At 40.7% G+C, this 16,287-nt stretch overlaps 1 protein-coding gene across 2 annotated transcripts; it reads left to right on the forward strand.

Annotated features, from left to right (window-relative positions):
- Positions 1 to 1,155: 1,155 nt before the first annotated feature.
- On the forward strand, positions 1,156 to 14,055 carry meak7 (MTOR associated protein, eak-7 homolog). 2 transcript variants are annotated; one of them, XM_034686703.1, is made up of 9 exons: positions 1,156 to 1,235; positions 2,821 to 2,973; positions 4,981 to 5,241; positions 5,380 to 5,524; positions 5,612 to 5,823; positions 7,609 to 7,795; positions 8,140 to 8,258; positions 9,828 to 10,007; positions 11,447 to 12,680. In XM_034686703.1, exons 2-9 carry the CDS (start codon positions 2,827 to 2,829, stop codon positions 11,570 to 11,572), a joined length of 1,377 nt encoding a protein of 458 aa, XP_034542594.1. In that variant the 5' UTR covers positions 1,156 to 1,235; positions 2,821 to 2,826; the 3' UTR covers positions 11,573 to 12,680. The 2 variants fall into 2 exon arrangements, with proteins under 2 accessions (XP_034542594.1, XP_034542593.1); XM_034686702.1 differs by having other exon boundaries at positions 1,175 to 1,235; positions 2,818 to 2,973; positions 11,447 to 14,055.
- The last annotated feature ends 2,232 nt before the right edge of the window (positions 14,056 to 16,287 follow it).

Here is a 16,287-nt window from a genome sequence, read left to right on the forward strand (position 1 = left end):
AAAATAGTCCTGACTTTATTGATCATCTCCCTCCAGAAGTTCCTAACTCTGTCACACTCTAAAATACAATGTTTAAAAGTTCCTTAAGCATCGTTACATTTAAAACAACTGTCAGGTATATTGCTGGTATATTTATTTAATTTGACCGGGGTTACATAAGACTGCATTAACTAATTATATTGAAGTAATTTTAAGTTTGTGTTAGCTGTTTGGGTCTGAGCCTTCTCACAGGTTATGTTCCAGCTATCAACTGAAATATCCTCCTTCAAGTCTGCCCTCCATGCCTCAAGTTTGGAATATGAACTCCTTTTTTAACTTCAAGGAAGCAAAATCAGACTTTTATTTATCACCACCTCAGTCACTTTAAAGAAACATGTCATGTAAATGCATTTCAGGGTTCAGTGACCTTGCATTCAAGTACTTAACACAATTTTACACTTTCGCCCCTCAAGCAAGGAACAACAGTTTAGTGTGTCTGGGAATGTGATGCATATTTTGCAGATTTGGTGCAATCTAAATAAATGTGTTCTTTATACTACAAGTGTCTCTGGAGTTTTGACCCTTTGAGACTTTCTTTTCCTGTCCTTGCACATTGGAAGTAGGAGAAGTTGTGCCAGAATCCTTCACTCACGCCATAATAAGCTGAAACCTGGATGTAGACAGCAGACATTCTCAGCAGCTGTAAATACATTCTGGTGATAATTTATTTATAATGCCTAGAAGTTGACATACTGTGACCTGATTGAACTCGAAATGTTATTAATTTGCATTAACTTTGATAACATAAAAAGGGGACTGATTTCAGCACTGGTCATGATTTTAGTTGCTCAGGGTCAGTGAAAGGATTATCATCTTCTCTGTAGCTTCCACTAATGTTTCTACATCATGATTTTATGGTCCTGAATGCAACACAGTATGTGACTGAAGATGAATTATTGTCTCTTCTTGTCTCTTAAATCCCGATTAATTCATTTAAAATATTAGAAAAACATGTTGTATTACTAAAAAATAACTAAGGCTACTCAAAAAATATTGTAACAGAGTGATAGTGTTGCTGAATATACCTCAACCCTGGTTTTCCCGCCTCACGATGCCAGGGACCAATCACAGTCAATCACTTGCGTTTTTGGCCTCATTTGATTGGCTACTGTAGCTGTCACACTTAAAACCCGGAAGTTTACATTTTTGTATCCACTTTAATGCAGGATGGAAACCTAAGCAGCTGTCTTTAAAAGGTTAGCGGCACATAGACGAATTTGGTTATCATTTCATCAAAATTAAGCAATGAAACACATAACAATGCATGTCTTGTAATCGTGATATGTTGGCTCTGTTATCTGATGCTGTTTTCGATGTTTCATTGATTGTCATCGCGTGATCACGACCAAAGACATTTAACATTGTGAAGCTTTGGTCTGATATTTAATGTGACTTTAGGCTATGACTGTTTTTATCTTACTACAGTAAATGTGCTGTCTGAAATTAAGTGTACACAGCCTCTTTGTATTCTTGTATTATTGAAGTATTCGAGCGGTATTTTGGTTACTCTTCAGCCCTACATGACAGCTGGGATCAAAGTATTACACTGCACTTTTACATGAATGCTACCTTACAGTAATTGAAAGACTGAAACACTTGCCTAAGTCACCACCTACAACACTGGATCTCTACCAGAGGACTGGGACATCTGGGTTATTACTTAATGAAAACAAAGATATATTAATGTTTAACAAAATGATAAGAGCATAACTGGGTTTAAAAAATATTGAAATGTTAAAACATCAACAATCTCATCTGTGTTACAGTTCATCCTGCAGCCATGTCAACTTTTAAAAGGGCCTGAAGATATTTCAATGTTGTATATATTTTTCAACACATGCCAAGATAAAAACTTTAAAATATATACGTAATTTCAAAGAGTATGGAAGCCCTAAGTGGACGTGCATCCATATGTTTTATTAAGTTATCATAACATGATTATTTCTGCGTCCCTTGAATTAGAAAAACGTAAAACCATCACAGAAAAAGGCTTAAGGTAGGTCTGACCTATCATAGCGACCGGCCCATTGCTTTGTTATCTAGATTTGGGGTTCCCAAAATGGGGGGCGTGAGACATTAAAGGGGGGTCACGAGAAGTCTTCCAGAATTTTAAAACAATGTAATCTAAATTTTACCCTTTGTAAATATATCGACAAAAGCATCAGTAGCAGCAGGTTCCTTTATAACAGCACAGGGAACACAGCCGCATGTGCTTGTAGCTGGGCTAATTTTCTGCAGATGAGCTAAATGAAGTATGAACAACATTTAACTACATTGAGGGACAGTGAGGGTCGTAAGTCTTTGGCACCTATAAGTTTGGAAACCCATGAGCTAGATCACCAGGAAATGATCCGAAACAGTGTGGTTATCAGGAGAAAACAAGAAAAACGAAAACTCATTTTATCAACACTGAAAACATGAAATGTTTAGATGCATGTTCACCTTAGACTTCCATCAAAAACGAAACAACAAAGGCACTCCTGACTCCATAGTTCACATTGTCAGCAGCACATAAAGCAGAGCTGAACAGATGGTGGACTAGTTATTAAAATGTAAGGTCACTTAAGCCTTCATTCTGGTTTTGCTGTAGAACAGTAAGGTCAAACCCTGAGATGAAAAGTTCATGTGATTCTTTCAAAACAAAGGAACTAAATCCATTTAGTGATAAATTTATTCTGTGTTAGGGCGTATTTGTCTCAGTGTCTGGTGTGTCTCCATTTAAACACTACGACTCTAATGTGTGTGTGTGTGTTTTTTCTCCTGTTATGCCCGGACCAGCAGTGCACCATGGGTAACACAGAGAGTGTGGCGGTGCAGAAGCGGCTGGCCCGCTTCCGCCCAGAGGAGCGTCCCATGATTGAGGGGGTCTTTGACAAGCTCCAGGTTGGTGCTGCAGGATCCTCAGGGAAGACTCTAACGCTCGAGATGCTGCAGGTGAGACTGTGACATGCGGGTTAGCCATTTAGACAACATGTGTCATCCCAACAGTTCCAGGACAGAATCATGTCAGACTAAGATTGAGACTGCATGATCACATTCTGCCTCTCTCTGGATAGCTTCTTTCTCTTTGCCTGAAAATGTCTGAAATTTTAAACGTTAAGATGAAAACTGTCATACATGCGACTTTTAAAGGGAATATATTGTACCCCTTTTCGACCACTTATCACAGCGGTGGTCTACATGAAATGTCTGTGCCGTGCTTTGGTCATTAAATAATAGAGGAGGTCCAAGCAGCCTATCCCAGAACGGTCATTTTTGGTGTGTGTCTCTTTATGTGCAAGTGAGCTCCTTCTCACCACACCACCCTCCTTCACGAGTCGTGCCTGCTGTGAGGGAAACAAAGGTGGAGTTCCCAAAGATGTAGAAAGGTGTGGCCCTCCTAAAAGACTGTTACAAATTAAGAGACACTAACTAATAATTAAAGTAAATAAGGTGGAAGCTATTCTTATCACTGGGAGCACAGGGCTCATCTGCTCCCTGTCAGGGTCATTATACAGCCGCGCCCACCAATAACATGTACCTGCAACACAAGAAGCCAGAGGGTGGAGACCAGGTGAGGGAGGAGCAGGTATCATTACACTGACTGAACAGAGTGTCAGATTGTGTTTTCAGACACATGTAGACCACTAACAAAGGACTGGGTTGGCCTTAAATCACATTTTGTGTGTCAGGAGCTCCTTCAGGTTCCCATCATAGGCTGTATAAATAATGGACGTAGTATCCGTGACGTCACCCGTCTGTTTCTGAAGCATTGTTTTGAAGCCAGTCGTCGGCTTGAGCCATATTGGAAATGCTGAACTCAACCTAACTTAGTGTGAGGTAAAGAGGCGGGCTTTGAGCCTCCTAGCCAACAGCTACAGTGTTCCCACCTGTCAATCAAGTCAGCTGTGCCTCTCACAATGAAAAACTTGTAATCTCCATATCTTCGAAATTGCAGCGTTAGAAAAAAATCGTATAGTGTGTGCCGATCCAGAAATGAGCTTTCAAGACTACACTCGTTTTTTGTACCAGGCTGTAAACATGTTTATTTCTGCTGTAAAGATCGGCTTTTTTGAATTGGTGTGTATGTGGTTTCCAGTACTTCAGGAGCCAGCCTCTAGTGGACACTCGATGAACTGCAGTTTATAACACTACCGCATCGGCTTCAATTGTCAAGGCCAAGGTTGCAGCTTGGTTCCCATGTGTGCAGACATACTTTCATCATCTGTTTAAAACTTTGATGTCTGCATATTTATATATGAATGAATTTGACGTGATTTTCTTTCTACCTTGTGTTTCTATAGAGGAGGGGTTTCAGACAGTCTGTTAAACAATGTTTCCACCTCTTCAACTAAATTATGTAGCATAAAAAGGAACTTAAATGAAATTGATTCACAAGTGGAACGTGACAATCCTATTTGCGAGACTATTATACTCCACATTTGGAATATGATTTATCGGGAAGCTGGACATTTTTTTTTCTCATAGCTTGCCCTTTCTCCACAGGGAAACAGAGGCAAGCGATTACACATAACAAATAGGAAATGTTTAAATCATCATGTAAAAATTAAATCCTTGGGGTCACAAAATACTACTTAATATGATAGACAAAATCTCAAAATGTGATGGCATAGCATTCTCGTAATGAAAATAATAGGACTCCTGTTGCTTTTCTGTGGAGGGATAATCTACTATCCCTCTTTTTCATCATCTCTTCATCATCAGTAGACAGTTCAGCGCTGAGATGTTCATTCACTCTGTTTAGACATGATTTCATCTCTTTTGGCAAATTAGCCCAGACAGTGATGGTCAGTTTTTCAATCCACTTGGTGTTGGCTCTTCAATCTGCCCATGTTGCCACACTTTACTCAAGTATTTCATCAAACTGTTCCTGTTGTGTCAGTATTTAGTTTCAGTCAGTGTGTTGTGTGTGTAATGAACTCTTCCTTCTCCCACCTTAAGTCCTCGATGGGCAGCTTGGCTCCTGACTCCATGGTGAGGAGGGTCTACCAGTGCATGTGCGGTATCGACCCCGAACACGCAGCACCCAGAGCTCCTGAGAAGACCAGCACCCCTCCTGCTTCTGGAGTGGGTCGAGAGCAGCTGCTCATCTTCCTGGCCGACACTCTGCGAGGCACTGCGGAGGAACGCGCTCCTCTTGTCATGGCCATGTCTAAGCGTGCTGCAGGTGTGACCACTGTCTCATGTGAGCAGGTTGCAGAGGTGAGAACATAGAAACATAAAACAGGAAATAATGTGTCATGTCTGTGGCTCTACTATACTTTGTCTGCTAACACCTATGGTTAACACCCTTTCCTCTTCTGTCTGTTTCTCTGCTCTGCCCCCTCCTTTTGTTCGCAGTTCCTACAGGACCTGGTTTCTGCTGCAGTTCAGATTCTGGTCCACAGAGGGCGCCTGCAGGGCTGGCAGCCTGAGAGAATGGGTGACTGCTCGCTGGGTGTCAAACTCCTTGCAGAGCATCTGTGTTCTGAACTGAAGCCCTCAGGTAATCAGGCGGTTTGAAGGTTTTCAGAACAGATTAGAGGTAGAGAAATGTGACTGTTCTCTCTTCTTTTCACTCTCTCCTCCTCAGATCAGGGGGTTTGTGATGTTTCTTGCCTGGAAGATTGGATCTTCAGGGTTTCTCAGGTGTCTTTGTACCTGGAGATGCTGGTAGCTGAGGGTCTAAATGTGTCGCTGAGTGGCAGGCCAGCCCCTACCCTGCTGCCCCCCTGCAGAGAGACACCCTGGAAAGACCTGAGGTGTCTGCTGGACCTTCCCACCCTCATGTTTCTGGCACCACAGGTCAGAATACAAACAAATACAACAACATGTTGGTGGAAAATAATTGTATCTTTATTTTAGTCAGGCAACAACAACAACATAGTGCTTTAAGTTCATTATGGGCCAGGTGATCTTTCCAGATTCTTGCTTAGAGTACGAGCCAATATTATAGAAATGATCTCATGACTAATTCAGATCATAAACAGATATCTAGAGACTGATCTCGATCGTTGTAATAATTAAAACCTTTGAAATAAGAAGTGCAACAATATTACATTGATTATTTGTGGATCAATACCTGGAATAAATTAAATGTTTTCAATCATTTTAGGAATATCTGAACTTTTTAAAAATCAGCTTTTACCATTTATGATTGATAGTCAGCTTTAAGAGCTCAGCAGAGTTCAGAGTTCAGACAACTCCCCATATTCAATCAATCTTTATTTATATAGCATCAAATCACAACAAATGTTCTCCTCAGACTCTTTCCAAACAGAGCAAGTCTAGACCGTACTCTATGTTCTATTATTAACAAAGACCCAACATCAAGACAGGATAAGATCCAGTCCCATTTTACAGACAGGACTCAGTCTGGTCTCATCTTAATCCACCATGAGCAGAGCACTTTGCAGCATTTAGCAAGTTACAGTGGCAAGGACAAACTTCCTTTAACAGGCAGAAACCTCCAGCAGGACCAGACTCATGTTAGACACACATCTGCTGAGACCATGTTGGAGAGAGGGATAGAGGGAGATGAAGAGAGAGAGAGAGAGATGATAGTGGTGAGGTGGATAGTAGTAGTTGTAGTAGCTGGAGTCTGGAGTTAATGTAAGTGACAAGCAGACAGAGGAGAGAGAGGGAAAGACAGGATCCCAGTGTGCCAGTTGAAGCCCATAGCAGCATAACTAAGAGCTGGTCCAAACCTGATCCAGCTCTAACTATAAGCCTTATCAAAAAGTAAAGTTTGAAGCCTTCTCTTAAAAGTAGAGAGGGTGTCTGCCTCCTGGACCCTGACTGGTAGATGATTCCAAAGGAGAGGGGCCTGATAACTGAAGGCTCTACCTCCCATACTAGTTTTACAGACTTTAGGTACGATGAGCAGGCCTGCATGTTGGGAGAGTAGTGTTCTAGAGGGGTAATAGGGCAATATGAGCTCTTTAAGATACAAAGGTGTCAGAAGAAGGATTTTAAATTCTAGTCTAGATTTTATGGGGAGCCGGTGTAGAGAAGCTAACATTGGAGAGATGTGCTCTCTCTTCCTAGTTCTAGTCAGTACTCAAGCTGTAGCGTTTTGGATTAATATCAGATCCTGCTTTAAGCTGCTGATGCTGGGTCATTTATCCATCTATCTTTATCACACCATCCACCCACACACTCAGTCTGTTGGAACTGTATCAGATACCTGAAAGCTGTAGTAATACATTATGTTGATTTTTGGCTGCACCCATGTTTTGTGACATTGTAGGTATAACAAGCTACACTGAGACACTTTAAGGAAGGAAACAGAAAAAGCAATAGCAGCTCTGTTTGTCCAGGAGCACATGTTTGTTCTCTATCCGACTAACCAGGAACCTGTCCTAGCTTACAGAGCCTTCCAATTCTTGTTCTCATTGGGCTGGCTGATTGGACCTCTTCCTCAGGACTCTTGATTTACGATGTTTCAGATTATTCAAGAAAAATGTGTCTCACTTGAAACACTTCCTGTAACTCCCCCTGAAGATGAGGCAGCCGCTCAGAAAGCCTTTGAAAGTTTTGTGCAACTTACAGTAGAAACATAATAAGTACATGCTGTGTCAATATCTCCAGTTACCAGACAGCTACAGCGCCCCCTGGAGACTTGTGTTTTCCACGAGGCTGCATGGAGAGAGCTTCACCAGGATGATGGCGGGCCTGATGAAGCGCGGGCCCACGCTGCTGCTTCTTAAAGACACAAAGGGACACATCTTTGGGGGTTTCGCTTCCCACGCCTGGGAGGTCAAACCTCAGTTCCAGGGTGAGAAAAGAGACCGTCTGACATTTAGAGCTGAGAGGTCATTTGTTTTTCTCCATCACTACATGAAGTCTTAAAATTCAGATTAGAAATGAAACAGCCTATGAATTGTGATGTTTCACAGGCTGTAACATGAAACAGAGCACTAATCTGTAATCCTGTGGTGAACTCTTCTTTCATTTTGGTTCAGGTCAGATTGAGTCTGATGTGTTAATAAAAGACACATTGAGGAAGTAATACTACTTGTTTGAATAATGCTGGTAGTCACTTGACTTTTCTGTCAGATCTTCATCATTTGTGTGTGGGTGTGTGTGTGTGTGTGTGTGTGTGGTTGTTTGTGTGTGAAGGTGACTCCAGATGCTTCCTGTTCACCGTGTTTCCCACACTGAGAGTTTACACAGCAACAGGATACAACCAACACTTCATGTACCTCAACCAGAACCAGCAGACCATGCCCAACGGACTGGTGAGACTATGCTCCTTTAACACAGGAGAACTTAGATATCAGAACAAGTGCAACATTTTATTCTTCTTATTTAGCCTGCTGGGTGTAGATATGGTGAGCTGAAAACAATATGATACAAGTTTCTGATTTGAGAGACAGAAAACTGATTGAGTTATCATATATCAACCTTTATTTATACTCAAGAGATCATTGAGGGGCAACCCTCATTTACAATGATATCGAGTCAGTTACAGTGACATTTGAAAAACGAACAACAAAGCATCAAATGTACGAAAGTCATCAAATGGGATCATTTTTTGATTTGGAGATAAAAACAATGGAAAGATCAAATAAAATAATAAAAATAAAAGGAGGTGTATGTGATTGACTATAAAATGCACTAAAATAGGAAGGGACTATTGATTAAAATGATGCAATAAATATACACAGGTAAATCTAGCTAAAACAGTTACTAATATTTGTGAAGCAAAGTCAATTTGAATTCAGTACACTTCATCACAAATACTGTTTAACCTGTGAACTCTTGCTCTTTTACCAAATATAGATCTGCACAGTGGTTAAATATGTAACCCTTTATGTGACTTGGTTATGTCCAACCTTTTGTGAAATTTAGTTGAACCTTTTATGAAATCACTTCTTTTATTCCCTGTTGGTGATAAAACCAACAGGTGGAAAATCAAGTTTCTAAATTCTCCAAGAGGTAAAAGTGCATTTGGTTCAAGATGCTGCTGCAATTAATCCCAGGAGTCAGGAGCAGAGAAACAAAAAGCAGTCTTTCCCAGTTCTGCTGGTTTGAGGTGCGAGTCTAATAAAAACGGTCTGGGTAATGAAGCAGTCCAGTGAGGTATGGTGGTAATTTTCCTAAGAGAGCTTTATAGATAAAAAAGATTCCAATGGATATTTCGTCATTCATAGAGAGAGGGCCAGCCAACCTTATTGTCAAGAAGGCACCGATGTGTGTTAAAGGGGTCTCCTGTAATAAATCTTAATGCAGAGTTTCACTAAAGTTGTCTTTAGTGAAATGCTCTGAAAACCTTCAGGAGAGACTCACACAGACACAAAGTACTGTTACACTGCTACAAACGATTTTTGTTCAAAAAGGTTGTTAGCACCGTTTTATCACTGATAACAGCCAATACCAACACTCCTAAACATCTATGGAAGATTTATACTGTTCATATCGGATCATGTCCAGCATTATTAGTAAACTTTAAGTTACAGATCACTACAAAGAAACTTAAACCATGAGCAGCGGTGATGATAGCAGCAGGGTTCAAAGTTGTGTCATTAGTTTCTTTTTAAAGGTGTGTGAACCTCAGAGCTCAGAGAAGAAGGAGAGCTGAATGAGGACAGGTTCATGTTCAATCCACCAAAACAGGCAGAGAGGAATCCATCACCATGGAACGATCACTGACGAGGAATCACTGGGAATAGTCCCAGTGATTCGTCGTCAGTGATCGTCTCACCCTGTTGGGATTCTATTTCCTGTATCTCCCTGTTAACCATACATATCAGTTATAGTAACAGTTCTCATATCAGCTTCTCTCTGTGTCTTCTGTGTTTCATCAGGGCATGGGTGGTCAGCACGGCTACTTCGGCCTGTGGCTGGATAACGATTTTGGCCGCGGTCACAGCCGTGCACGGCCAAAGTGCACCACCTATGGCAGCCCTCAGCTCTCCGGAGAGGAAGACTTTACGCTGGACTCGGTGGAAGTTTGGGCGGTTGGAAAACCTCCAGAACCAGAGGAGGTCAGACGATGAATATCTCTTCTGTTTCATTTAATTTTTGACTTTTTGTTACAACATTGGGAGGCAGACAGGAAACTCAAAGGGCATGGAGGCAGGGTGTGACGCACAGAAAAGGTCAGACTGAGGGTTGGTGCGGTTGTGTGGGAGGGCAGTTCAATAATCCTTTATTCAGACTTCTCAGTGTTAAGAAAACTCCACACTTTTTTAACATCTGTGTATTATTCTCGCACGCTGACATCCATATTCAATAGAATATTTTTACTGAGCATTCTGTCAGACGAGGACATGCACATCAGGGAGGAATTCATTTCTTCCGACTGTAAAACAAAAAGAGGAACTCACTGAGATATCAAGTCTGTTTATGACTTAAGTCAGACATCATGTTCGATGTTTCACATTTTGTGAATTTAATATCTGAATAGCTGCAGAGAAGATCTTCAAATGAGGGACTTATTGTTACTGGTCAGACTGTGGAGGTCAAAGGTCGTTATGACCTCACTTCTCTCTCACTGATAAATGTGATTGCTCAGAGACATCTGGAGGGAGTTTTATTTCATCTGGTACATTTTCATTACTTTTATTAATCCATCTGAGAGATGTGTCATGTGTGATGGACAAATAGACAATCTGACCGTTCTCTTACCTCTCATGTATCTGTTTGTTCTGCTGAGGTGAAAAAGTTCACATGCTTTTGCAAGAGAAATAGAGAGAGAGAGAGAGAGAGAGAGAGAGAGAGAGAGAGAGAGAGAGAGAGAGAGAGAGAGAGAGAGAGAGAGAGAGAGAGAGAGAGAGAGAGAGAGAGAGAGAGACATTCTCTGGTATCACGTCCCTGTTGTAAATTATTATTATTAATGTAAAAATCCTCCTTTAAATTTTTTTAATATACATTTGTTCTCCTGTCTCAGCCACAGTTACAGTTCAGACATAAATCACAACTTGAATCTTTAATTCAGGCTTTAAACTGTGTGGGAGTAATATGGGGGCACAGTCACATCAGGCCCAGCTGTCCTGTACTGTGCCGAAGCACGATTGTCCCCCCCTTTCCTGTCCCCTGCTGGCCTGCACTCACATCACTCCAGACCCAGACAGACCTGAGCACCATCAGGTCTACCTTTTAATTCATCACCTCGTAGTATGATGGGACAGTCATGGTTAAAAGACTTCACTGAACTGTCATGAATGTTCAGTCTGCTGACATGAAAAATGTAGACCTGAAACCGACGATGTATTTCAAGGGAATGAAATGTCTTGGACTTGGGACGATTGGATTATTATTTATTATCTACATATGAAGCAAGGCTGCAGCAGAACAGTTGCATCATTTTACGTCATATCCACGTTGTTTGTACTTGTGCATGAGCAGAACTGGACCGTGCAGAAGGTCACCTCCTCCAGTGTACTTAAACCCCTGTGGCGTTTCTTTCTACTTTCTGTTTCAGGGGGAGGAGGGGGGCGGCAAGAAGAGCATCCTGGATGTGGATCCAGAAGTCCAAGCTATGATGGAAATGGCGGGGAAGACTCTGCACAGTCAGGGCCTGAGGGAGCCTGAAGAAGACCAGGACTAGTTACCAGACAAAAACAATCTAACTGTCCTGAGGCTCCTCCTGGTACTGAGGAAATCTCATCATCCGACATAGCTGGATAAACTTTTAAAAACACATCTCCAATACGCACAATAACATCACACACTTCTGTTTTATTGAGCTTGGACTCTCACACCCAAACTTCTACAGCTTTTAATGACACAAGACTGAAGTTATCCTGATGTTTACACCCATCAGCTGTCAGCTAAGTAAGACAGCATCAATAAGGCTGATTGAAGCCTGTGAGCTCTGACTTTATTATTTCCTACATAACAGACAGACACTGAGGAAATAACATCAAAACATCTGATTGAGGAAAGGCAGAGGAACCAGTTCCTCCCCCAGCAGCAGCCCTGGTTTACAAGCATGCAATGCTTCTTTAATATTTCAAAGAAGATACATATTGAAGTGCTGGGTTTGCAAAAGAAACAGGAAATAATGAGAGTATTATCATTTCAACAATCCAGTCTAAACGTTTCTCTGTCCAACAAGCCTTCCCAGCGTCCTCTGAGCGATCTCTGCCTCTAGACGTCTAAACTCTTCACTGAACATCCAAAGCTGAGCCCAGGGACCATGCAAAGTCTGTACCCAAAGTATAAAACACCAGACCCCATCCAAAAAAAGCATCACTGATAAATATTATGTGTAGCAAATGTTCTTGAAGTCACAGTTCAGTGGAGAAATGGTTCCTCTTATACGACTCTTGAAGTAGATCTGTGAATTGATGTGTGACTGAATATTTCATCATGAAAACTAACTATACGTTTTTATTTCTGCAGTGTTGAAGAAGTAGTCTGAGTGTTGGAGACATAGTCTGAAGTGAGCCTGTTAAGAGTCCTCTAGCTGTCGTGTGAGCCTGTATATATACGTTTATGTGTGACTAATGAGTGTCCTTCATTAGAGCGCGATACAGAGACTCTTTAGTACTCTTCACATATTCTGCTGTGGAGATGCTTTATGAAAACAACAGAGGAAACCCTCAACATATTCACGTTCATATCTGAGGTCTTTAAAATGTTCCTGACAAACCAAGTGAAACTGGGTTTCATGTGTCAGAGATCCATCTCTCTGCATAAAATGTTAAACAACGTCTCAGGTGTGTCTTAAATTTTTATTGGACTCTATTATCACTCACTGCGTTTCTTCTTTGTCACCTTTGTCAACATTTGAAGGACACTTGGAGTGACACTAAAGAAGCCCAGACAGGAAGGCCTTAAAGGTGTCTGCTATATATTAAATTCTTTGAAAACTTGGGCTAGATTGTCAGACCGTTACATAACTATAGACTACTTTTTTGAAACCCCCTAAATCATGATTGTGCTCTGCCTCACTTTGGGTGGAAACTGAGTTATGAGAGTTTCATCATTAACCACACCAAACTACTTTTCTCTGCTGTTCTTGTGCAACTAGTTCAGTTAATGCTAGATTTTTTAGGGGAAGAAATTATATTTGAAAAGGGAGAAGCCAAGGGGTCTGTCTTCAGGCACTCTAGCTTAAGTCAAAGAATAAATTCAAAAGCTTTTAATAGTTCAGGATGTAACGTTTTGAAATAGTGATCAGAAGAAACTTATTTTTAAAACGTTATGCCCTTAACCGAAACACTCATCCACACCTTCATAACCTCCAGACCGGACTACTGTAACAGCATCCTTTACGGCCTTCCCTCCACTGACCTCCAAAAACTCCAACATGTCCAGAACTTAGCTGCCCGGTTACTCACCCACTCCCGCTCCAGAGCCCACATCACACCCATCCTTCAGCACCTCCACTGCCCCCCCATACAGCACCGAATCTACTTCAAGATCCTGCTCATCACCTACAAAGCCCTAAATAACCTTGCCCTCTCATACCTGACCTACCTCCTCAAACATTACTCCCCATCTCATCGCCTCAGATCATCAGACGCTAACCTCCTGTCCCCTATCACCAAGATCAAGCCCCGCTCCCTAGGGGACGGAGACTTTGCCATCACTGCCCCGACTCTCTGGAACTCTCTCCCTCCAAACATCCTCAACTCTGACTCTCCTTGCTCATTTAAAAACCACCTCAAGACCTTCCTGTTCAAAAAAATCTACCTCTACTCCCTCCCTCCCACCTCTGTCTTTGTTCTGTTTTATTTATTTTCTATTTTATCTTTTTTTTTGCACTTCATGTAAAGCTTTGAGTACCCAGAAAAGTGCTGTATAAGTCCTATCAATGATTATTATGATCATTATTATAATTATGAACAATTACTTTTGACTCAAACTGGTGTGCCTGAAGACGGCCCTCATGGCTTCCCCTTTTTCGACTTTCGCTTCTCTCTTCAAGAGCACCTGGCTTCTACCTGAGTTTACCACATGACCTCCCTAACCTTGCTTCTTTTTCCTTCCGAAATTATATTTATTGACTGCTGTTGTACAGTCGGGATGTACAGAACAATGAACTACACAATGCTTCTTGAATAAACGGCCTGTCCTACCTTACCGCTCCTGATCTCCTGAGTAATGATGGTATCAAAACTTTTAGCAACTCAACTCATTTTTATTTATACAGCAACTTTCATACATTCAAACATGCAGCCTGAAGTGCTTCATAAAAGAACAGACAGAAAACAACAGCAACAGATACAATTATACAAGACTAAAACAAGACAGAGGAATGTGATATAACATATATACTTCAAAATACAAATAAAATAAAAGCAATTAAAATAAAATCAATCAATTGAATACAATCAAATGAATCCCAGATAAATAAAATAAAATCAATCAATTAAATCAAATATATCTGAGAAAATTACAATATATTAAATAAAAACTAAATAAGATATAATAAAAATAAGACAAATACAAATTGGTCATAAGAGTAAAAAAAGTTATAATGCAGTCCAGGGCTAAAACCAAATTACTCCAAGTCAAAAGCCAGATTAAAAACGTAAATCTTGAGTTGTTGAGCACACATGATAGGACCCGCCAAGCACTCTCATACAGGGCAGATATTTGGAATCCTTGTAGTCCTGTTTAGACATCTATGCAGCAGTAGAGTCATTTTGTACATCAGTGCAGTTAAAACATGTCACTGAGCAAAGTGTGTGAAGATGACTGAGGACATTGTGTGTTTGTGTGTGTGTGTGTGTGTGTGTGTGTGTGTGTTGCAGTGAATAAAGTAGTTGAAAGAATTAAAGTCCCTCTCTCTTGTGTTTCTTGGTTGGGTGAATTTCGCGCTGTCACTTCACTCGATCACGTAAAGCTGTGTAATATTTTCGTATTAACAACCACGTTGAGATCTGCAGAGAGAGAGAGAGGGATCTATGACTGTGTTAATAAAAGAAACAGCTGTCAGTGTTCACCCTAACGGCCCTCATGACATACTGTCATGCAAACAACTGTGGCAGGTTGCACATGCAAATCTGCTCTATAATCTCACAGCAGTTCACACCAAGCATGACACACAGCTCCATGGAGACGGTTTGTACTTGTGTCTGTATTTGTTAATGAAATTATTTTATTATCAAACTTTATTTGACCCATCGGACAACCTCACACCAGACCTCCACAACGAGACAAGATACTCTGTTAATGTGAACAAATGCTGATCTAACCTTACATGTCTGAATCTGATCCAAATATTATTCATCATGTATCCATTTCATTGATGTTTTGACCTTCATATATAGTACACAGACATTATTGCACATGGTGTCAGTGATGGAGCTCTTTATTTCATTGGTTATAACATTTGATAAAACTTGCTTCATCTCATTTTGCTTCACTTCAATTTTTATCTGCCGCTCTGATAAATCTTATTGTTCCATATAACCTTTCAAAACCTTTCTCAAGCTTTTCACACGTCAGAGATTATTGTAAGACTCCAACACAGTATCTCTTCTCCATTGTATCTGTCATGTCAGTCTTTCTCTCTTTGGACCATGGTGTGCAGCCCCCACTTGTCATTCATTAAACAAACTGCTGTGTTGGTTGTGTAGGTGGACTTAAAGTCGAGTACAAACACGATACTACTGTTGCAACATTAATCTAAAAATCATAGAGAAAACAGAAACGGTTATTTCATGTTTACATGTTGGCTCATTTTTGTAAACAGTCTGAACTTTGTCTAAACTGTGAGTGTAATCCTCACAACAGTTTGATGGTTCATCTAAACTCTACTACATGTTTGCTAAAGGTCATGAGACTGTTACATGGCCTCAACCTACGTTTTCCTGTTTCCCCATCCCTCTTGTGTCTGTCTGTTCTCCCTGTCTGTCTCTCTTTGTTGTGTGTGTGGCTCATCATTCCCCTGCCTCCCATCTACAATCAAGCCTGCAGTATAAGAACACCGGTGTTTCATCCACTCCTCACCAGATTGTCTGCGCGTACGTAACTTTCAGACCCTGTTTAATGCGTGCATTGTGTTAATCAATGCCCTGATCCATATTAAGTGTCCTGAGATAACTTTTATTGAACCGATCTATAGAACTAAAAGATGACTGACTGATGGTTGAATCAGCCTCGTGATTATATTTATGTCATAATCAATGACAATAAAAAAAAGGACATTGTTGCTCATCTTTTCCGTTGTACAGAGTTTTTGTGGAAGCCTCACTTCCAGCCAGGCAATCGGACGTCCATTTTTTTTTTTTACAGTCTATGGTCATAATCTGTAATGTATTATTTTTATTTAGATATAAATCAAATTTATTTCAGTATTACATCATC

The sequence above is a fragment of the Notolabrus celidotus genome, chromosome 6, assembly GCF_009762535.1.
Source record: "Notolabrus celidotus isolate fNotCel1 chromosome 6, fNotCel1.pri, whole genome shotgun sequence".
NCBI classification, from domain to species: domain Eukaryota; kingdom Metazoa; phylum Chordata; class Actinopteri; order Labriformes; family Labridae; genus Notolabrus; species Notolabrus celidotus.